Here is an 8,132-nt window from a genome sequence, read left to right as displayed (position 1 = left end):
GAGATGGACAGACCAGAGAGATGGACAGACCAGTGAGATGGACAGACCAGTGATGGCAGCGACGGGCCTGAGTGCAGTGGGGGCTGTGAGGACTGGGCAGGACCCGACAGTGTGTCTGCTGGATGTGGGGTTGCTATGAATGCAGCTGATGCAAACATACCTAACAACAACAATGGTAAAACTATCTGAGGTCAACTAGGGAAGGGGGCTGTGAAGGAAGAGCATCTGGAGAGGCAGAGATGGCAGAAATCGAGGGAGAAGAGACCGGCGGAGGAGGGAAGGGAGTGGCTATGTGGCTTCTCACAGGTGAAGGGGGTCCTGTTATGGCGTGTCTCCCCTTCTCATGTCACTGTGCCCCTGTCAGTGTGACATCTGACCTCCCAGGCGTGGAAGTGGCGTGGGTTTGGCTGACAGCAGGGGAAGCTGAGCCCTTCCTGTTTTGGAGTTTGAAGGTGAGCACGGTTTCTCTGGCTGGCCTTCCTGCCTGCGAACAACAGCTCAGCAAAGTGCTGGCTTGTCTCGAGTTGCCTGACCTCCAGCCTCTCTCCTCGTTCCAGAGAAAACACATCCAACAGCCCTTGCCGTGCTGGAGAATGAGGGGCAGGGTCTGTCTGTTGCTGGACACAGTGTTGTAAAGACCTGTTTGGGAAAGAGGTGCAGCCGGAGCAGGCCAGCTGCTGAGTTGGGAGACCTGCAGTCCTGTGACACACTCAGAACCTCAGCTGCCTGTGTGGCTGTATTTCTCTGGTTTTGCCCCCGATGCTGTTTGTATTTGAAGGAAGCCAGGATGAGTAGAAGAGTGCTCAGTAAAGGATCAGATTGTTAAAGGAAAGGCCTATGGGGGGAAACGGATGATCTCCTCTTATCAGGACTTAAAGCCTCTAGCTCCAGTGGCTTAGTGGGTAAGGAGGTGCACTGTCAACCCCAAGGCAGGTGGTTTGAATCCACTAGCTTCTTCTTGGGAGGAAGATGGACCATGTCCTCTACTGCAATTTGGTTTCTGAAAACCTGCTGGGATTGGCTCTGACTTAGCTCATGGAGTTGAGCTGACCTCGTGGAAGTTTGCCGTGGCTTCCAGTCAACTCAGAGCAGCTGGCCTGCATGGTCACTGTCTTTGACAAGTACATCCACCTCTTGCAATTTGAGATCTCGCTCCATTTCCCATGTCCGGGACTCCTGGATGCCTTTGCTGGTCCAGCATTACACTGTCCAAGCTGTGGGCTGGAAGGGGTCCTCTGGTTTACCTTCGCAGTGTGGCCAGCGCCCTGCACCGGGACGGGACAGGGTTTTGGCTCAGAGCTGAGACTAGAAGCCTTCCTCTCTTCCAGCCACATCTGCAGCCTGCTGTTCCCTACCAGCTCTGGGATGGGTTCTCCACCGTCCCTGGTGGCGCAGTGCATTAAGTGCAGAGCGGCTCACCAAAGGCTGGGGGTGCAAACCTAGCAGGTGCTCTGAGGGGGAAGGGGCCAGCCTTGTCCCAGAATGGTCACAGCTTTAGGGGGCGTCGGGACTGGTAAGGGCGGGGATTTGGTTTGCTCCAGGACTTAGGATAGTCTTGACCTTGATGGTGCCACATGCTAAGTGATGGTGCAGTGGTTACAACACTTGGTGTTAACAGAATGGTAGCTCCATTCCTCCAGGAGTTCTGTAGGAGGAAACAGAGTCATCTGTTTCTGTGACAATTCACAGCCTCGGGGACCTTCTGGGGTCACCCCACCTTGTCCTGTGGGATTAGCTGGAATTTGATGACAGTTGTTGTTGTTACCATCGAGTTGACCCGACCCATAGCTGACCCTCAGGCGGGTTTTCAGAGGCAGTTGATCAAATGGGAGGAGACTGCACATCCTTCTGCGGAGCAGCTGGTGGGATTTGAACTTTATGGCAGTAGGTTCATTTTTTATCCAAGTGTTGAATGTCACCTCACTTCTGAGATTCCAACCACTTCATCATAAGGTTGAAACCAAAGGATCCGCTTTTGCTGACCTTCTGATCATGCCCAAACATGTCTCTGATGTTTCAGGAAATAGTAAATAATCTGATTGTTTACCCCTGAACATGGTTTCATGACCCACTCCAGGCGATAAAACAGGGAGTGCTGATAGTGAAGAATGATCTCAGGCCCTTGAAGCCCCGACTCCTCCCAACCAGGCACCTCAGCATGGAGAGACGCAGTGCTCCTTGTTCAGGGCGGACGCCAGCTGAGCCTCCGTCCACTTTCATCATAGCGCACATTTTAAATAAAGCCTCTGCTGCACACTCAGCTAGTGTCGCTTCTGGGCCTCAGAGTGAGTTTGGACCCTTTAATCACACCCCAGCCCACCTTTACAGGATTAGATAAGACAAGGGCTTGTGTTCATCTGCTGCCTCCCCTTTCCCCACTCCCCCCCCCGCCCAAAGCTTGTTTTCAGGACAGAACTACCCACGTCTCAGTGCAAAGCAGTAGATGACCTTGCTCACCAAGAACCAGGCATTGGAATTGGACATGGAGGCCCACTTGGCCAAGCAGTCACTTGTGGTAATGGGATCTCCCAGGTGAGAAACACCAGCCCTAGAATTCCGATTCTGCCTTAGTCATCAACACACTCTGCTTCCAGAAACCCGGAGTGATTGTCCCTTGAATCCCATCATTCCTGACACACCGGGACAGGTGTCTTTTAATGTCACCGTGCTGCAAGATGACTCCCGCCCTTCTTGAGCCTGGAGCTTGGTGGCTGGGCTGTCAGTGCCCTCTGTGTGCGTCAATGACTTTGGAACTTGAGGGTCATCCCAGATCATCTTCAAGTTCCTTGTGGCACAGAGGCCAGCACCTAGCAGAAGGCTGTGGGAAGCAGTGGTGGGCTGGGCACTGGGCAGCAGGTCTCCTGACCCTCAGGGAGACCTGGACCTTGACCAGACTCTTCGATCTGGAACTGTATTTTATAGAGTAGTGGACAATGTGTTTTGCCCTGAGGTTTTGGGAGTATTGTCTTATCTACTTTGCTTCATTGTATCCATTCACTGTATGTTGTTGTTACTGTGTATTGCAGAGTCTTAACTGACCCATAGCTCATGCTCCAGTGGGTTTTCAGAAGCAGTTAATCCAACAGGAGGAGACTGCCCATCCTACTTCCACAGAGCAGCTGGTGGATTTGAACCATGTGCCTTCCAGATTGCAACAGAGCTTCTTGCCTCTAGAGCTCCCTGCAAGTACTTACTCAGGACCTAGGACATGCCATGGAAGTGACCCATTTAGGGGTGTTGCTTAGAGAGCACATACTGTCCTTGGGCTGCTGGACTGCTAACGAGGTGGCTAAAAGCAGCAGGCATCGAGCTTCTCATGCTTCTGGGGGCTGTTGCTGTTGTTAGATGCCTTCAAGCCCAGGCACAACTGGACAAGACTCCCTGGTTCTGCTGCGTCCTCACAATCTCTGCAGCATTTAAATCTATTGTTGCGACCAGCGCGTCCACACTTCTTGTTAAAGGTCTTCCTCTGTTCCACTGATGCTCGGTCAAACATGAGGCCCTTCTCCAGGGACCAGCCCCTCCTGACAGCATACCCAAAGTCCCTGAGACAAAGTCTCGCCATCACTGCCTCCAAGGAGTGCTGTGTCTGCAGTTCTTCCCAGATGGATTGGTTTGTTCTTTTGGCCGTGTCTGGTATATTCAATATTCTTTGCCAACACCACAACTCAAAGCTACAAGTCCAACCCTGAGGTGTCGGCGTAGCTGTGCTCGCTCTGAAGGCTCTGGGCGGGGTAAGTTGCTCTGTTCCTCTTCTTGGTGTCTGGGGGCTCCGGCAGTCCTGGCATCCCTTGGTTTGTAGAGAAATCTTCCCAGTCTCTGCCATCACAACTCCATCTCCTCTGCATGTCTGTTGGTGTGTCTCTTCTCCTTCAGAGGACAGCCATCAGGCTGGGTGCGGGCCAGCCCATCCTAGTGGAGTGCGATGCACCTTAACCGGCTGCTGTTGTGAGCTGCTGTGTAGACTGCCCTGTCTCGTGCCGCCCTCACCGTCGCTGCCATGCCCCAGCCACGGTTTCATCTCTGTGTCAATCTCTCACTGAGGGTCTTCCTTCTTTCATTAACCCTCTGTCTTTCCCAGAATAGTGGGTTTCCCCCCAAGGACCTGTCCTTCCTCACATCACGCCCAAAGTGTGTGAGGTCAAGTGTCACCTTCCTTGCCTCCAAGGAGCCCATTGATTGTACTTCTTCCAAGATAGATGTGGTATTCCTTTCGGTGGTCCATTGATATTCAGTCATCTTCACAAAATCAGAGACACGCCTTGTGCTGTGGTCTTTTTTCATTGTCCAACTTTCACATACCTATGAAGCAACTGAAAATACTACAGCTTGGGTTAGACCCCTCTTGATCTGTAAACAGACAGGCTTGCTCTTTAGCACTTCAAAGAGGCTTCGACAGCAGCTATCTTAACTTGCAACATCTTCAAAGGCCCTATTTCTAAACCCAATTGCATTTACAGGGATCAGGGTTGGGGCTTCTTGGAAGACACAATTCAACCCCCAACAGAGAACATGCTTGGTCTAATGTCACTAAATCTGGCTGTTTTTACATTATCATCTCAGTTACTGGTTGATTGGTTAATACAGATTCCACGCCTTCCTCTGCCGTTCCCTGCCTGATTCAGGAACTGGCATGCGGAACCTTTTCTGTCTTTATTTGAGAATAGTTTTCCATGCAATTCTGAGAAATCTGTCAGGTATGGGTGTCGTGGCTGGAGGGGTAGGGAAGCTGGCTTGCTCTTCCTAGTGTTGGCTACAGGCGACAAGACACAGCAAGTTACTTTGTTGCTTTCAGGAAGGCTTTAACTCCCATCTGCATTCTCTTGGCAAAATTGTCCTGAACTTTAATGGGAGAAGTAGACTCAGTAGGATGTAATAATTGAGTGTCTGGAATGGGAAAGATCCAATATGAGAACTTTTATTGAATGCTTGCTGTGTGCTGGATGAGAGAGCTGGGATTGGCACCATTCACTCTTATGTATACTGCTATGGTTGAACAGGTGATTAGAATTTTGATGTGGACTGTCACATTGTGTCAAAGCCCTGGGAGTCACAAAAGGAAACTGTATCTTCAAGAGCCAAGCCTGAGACTTTAGATACCAAGGCATAGAAGACTCTTGCTATGGGATGATTTGTGGGAGAAAGACAGGCAATCTCCTTCAGTGACATTTACAGCCTGTGCAAACTCAGTGGAGGGAAAGCTACAAATCAGTTCTGATTTGACAGCAGGTAACAACCGCATGGACTGACTGATTATCGCTATGGGACGGTCAGTGCTCTCTGTATACCAGGTACTTGTTTATGTCCGTTTTACAGTTGAGGAGAGGAAACAAAGATTCTGTAATTTAAGAGCAGAGCCAGATGGGGGAGGGGAAAGGGAAAGGGAAGGGAGTAAAATGTGCAACAATGAATGAATGAAAAACTATCTTTTCTTTAAACTTTTGTTAAAATGACAATTAAAATGAAAAAAAAAAATTAAGAGCAGAGCCAGAATCACATGGATGGAAAGTGATGTAGCCAGATTAACATCCAGATGTGACTGACGCTAAAGGGAAGAGGCAGTCCCTTTGGCCGGAGCTAGGCAGCCTGCAGCTGTGGACCCTCAGGGCTCCATGTGTGGTTCCCTCACCCCACTTACTGAAGGCGGGGACTTCCTGCCTGCTGCATTCGGCCCACAGTCCCTGCTGTGCCCAACAGTCTCTGCTCCTTGTAAATTAGCAGTGCTTACTGAACCGAGCACCAAGGACAGAACTAACCCAGAGGCTCATCTCAGTGCACAGAGATCTAGACAGCTTTTAGTCGTTGAAGTTACATAGAAATAGGACCAAACTCCTGAGCAGTACAGACGATGGGCACAATAAAAAATTGGCGTCGAGGAAACGATTCCTGTGATTTTCTCTGAAAATCGAAACAAAATGTGCTCCGTAGTGTGAAGGAGTCATCGTGCACAAAGTCGCTCACTTCCTATGGATGATTCCTTCGGGAGCTTTTGCTGCCTTTTCAAAAGCAAGTCTGGAAGGAAAAAAAGAGAAGATGTTCGATTTCTTTAATTTGAGAAGTAAATCGCTCCACCTGTAATAATAACAACTTTAAGCGAACTGAACCAGCATGGTGCATCTGCAGGGCTGGCTCTGACACCAGGCATCTCTGCAGCGACAGGCGACAGACCACAGGAGGCAGGACGGCGGTAACCAGGGCAACGCCCGGGGGAGGGCGTGCCCGCGCGCGAATCACGGCGTCCGGCGCCTCCGAGCAAGCTTGGCCAGCGCGGCGCGCCGTAGGCCGCGGTGCACTCTGGGTGCTGGCAACATGGCGTCGCCCGTGCTGTGCTGATGAGTGGAGTGTGACTGCCGCGGCCGACGCGAGGGCGAGCCCCCAGGCCCGGGACGCCCCCCGCCCCCGTCCCTCCAGACGCGCCTCCGCACTCGTTCTCGGGCGGCCGAGGGCCAGCGCCAGCCGGGCGGCGCGGACCCGGGCGTGAGCACGATGGGCCGGCCCTGGCTGCGGCTGCAGCGGCTCCGGCGAGTGCGGGGCCCGCAGGGCTGAGCGCGGCCGCGGAGTCCCCTCGGCAGCCCCGCGCGGGGCAGCCCCGCTCGCCGCGTCCCCGCCCGGGACCCCAGGCTGGAGGTCCTCGAGCGCCTGCTGCCCAGGGCCTCGCCGCCCCCGCCCGCCATGGAGCCCGAGCTGCTGCAGGCGCCGCTGCTGGGCCTCGGGGAGGCGGACGAGGCCGACCTCAGCGACTGGAACCTGCCGCTGGCCTTCATGAAGAAGCGGCACAGCGAGAAGATCGAGGGCTCCAAGTCGCTGGCGCAGAGCTGGAGGATGAAGGACCGGGTAGGCACCCTTGACCTTGGGGGCGCCGCGGCGGGGCTGCGGGAGCCCGGGAGGCAGACGGCCCGCCCCTCGGGCGGCGGCGCTGGGGGAGGCGCGTGACCCCAAGCTCAAGTTCAAGTTCAAGTGCAGGTCGTGCACGTGGCGGAAGGCGCGCTCTCGGCCGCGCTGTGAGCTCGGTGCGCCGCATCGCAGGGGCCCAGTGTGCTGGGCACGAGGCGCCTGGGAAGGGGGCAGCCGGGCACAGGCTCCTGTAAAGCTACTGATTATTTTTAAATTGTGGCTTTGTCAAGAGTTTGCAGACAAGTAGGATATTTCACTCATTAACTTTGTTGCACATTTTCCTCCTCCCCTCCCCCCCCCGCCCCGAAACTTTAATTTAGAGTTGCAGGGAACGCCAGCTTTGTTTTCCTAAACAGTCTGCTCTTGAGTCTGCTTTCGTGTTGGTGTCTGATGGGGACAGACTTCCTCCCACGGTGGGCTGGGACTTGGGTCCACGCTTTGGGGAGTCCAGGGTGCTGGCGTGTGGCCCCAAGCAGATGGCAGGAGAAGAGGAGAAAGCGGGTTGATTGGAGGCAGCTTCCTGGCCATCGGAGCACGGGTGTGACCGGCTCACCTGCTGTTGCTGTGGTTTGGCCCTTGGTGATGGGTTTTGCCCTTCAAGGCTGCCTTTGTTGATTTGAGCCCCTCGCTGGTGTGGCAGGGGGTCTTAGTGCCATAATGAGAGTATTCACACTAAGCTTACGAATGCGCTCGCAGAAGATAACTGTTCTTTAGTATGTAATGTTGAACATGTGTTCAATTCTAGCTAGTCAGTCGTTAGGGATTGGTTTGACTACTTTTTTTAAAAGTTAGGAAAATGTGTTTTGCCCCAAAGTAGTTTAAAGAGTAAGTTAACTGGTCATTGAGGGAGATCGTGTAAAGCTTGTTTTGCGGACATCTTTAAGACATGTCGGGGGCTCGGCAGCCAAGCATTTGGCTACTCACTGAAAGGTCATTGGTTCAAACCCACCCACTTTGTGACAGAGGTTGACCTGCTCCGTTAGAGAAGGGCCTAGGAAACTCCAGGGGCGGGTCAGGTTTGCCCAGTGGGACAGCAGTGAGTCTGACCCATCCAGAACAGGGAGCAGTGACCACGTGGACATGTTCAGTAGTTATGTGTTCACGATCTGTGGTGGCTGTGTATCTATGAATGTTATTATAAAGCGAGGCTTTTCAGTTTTCTCGCCCATTCTAGCTGAAGGACAATATTGATTGCTTTTCAGATTTAATTCCCTTGTTACTAATGGTTCATAATTGAT

The 8,132-nt window shown here is 52.8% G+C and overlaps 1 protein-coding gene across 2 annotated transcripts in view; it reads left to right on the top strand.

Moving 5' to 3' along the window:
- Nucleotides 1-6,672: 6,672 nt before the first annotated feature.
- RPTOR (regulatory associated protein of MTOR, complex 1) overlaps nucleotides 6,673-8,132 on the top strand; it is a 285,559-nt gene continuing 284,099 nt past the window's right edge. For both annotated transcript variants that reach the window (XM_006886162.1, XM_006886161.1), the window contains exon 1: nucleotides 6,673-6,834. In XM_006886162.1, coding sequence (XP_006886224.1) covers nucleotides 6,673-6,834 — 162 coding nt within the window. The remainder of the gene's footprint in view (nucleotides 6,835-8,132) is intronic.

Source organism: Elephantulus edwardii, unplaced genomic scaffold, assembly GCF_000299155.1.
Source record: "Elephantulus edwardii isolate Elephantulus edwardi_28Jun2011 unplaced genomic scaffold, EleEdw1.0 scaffold00048, whole genome shotgun sequence".
In the NCBI taxonomy this organism is placed as follows: Eukaryota; Metazoa; Chordata; class Mammalia; order Macroscelidea; family Macroscelididae; genus Elephantulus; species Elephantulus edwardii.
This window is presented reverse-complemented; position numbering and strand designations above follow the sequence as displayed.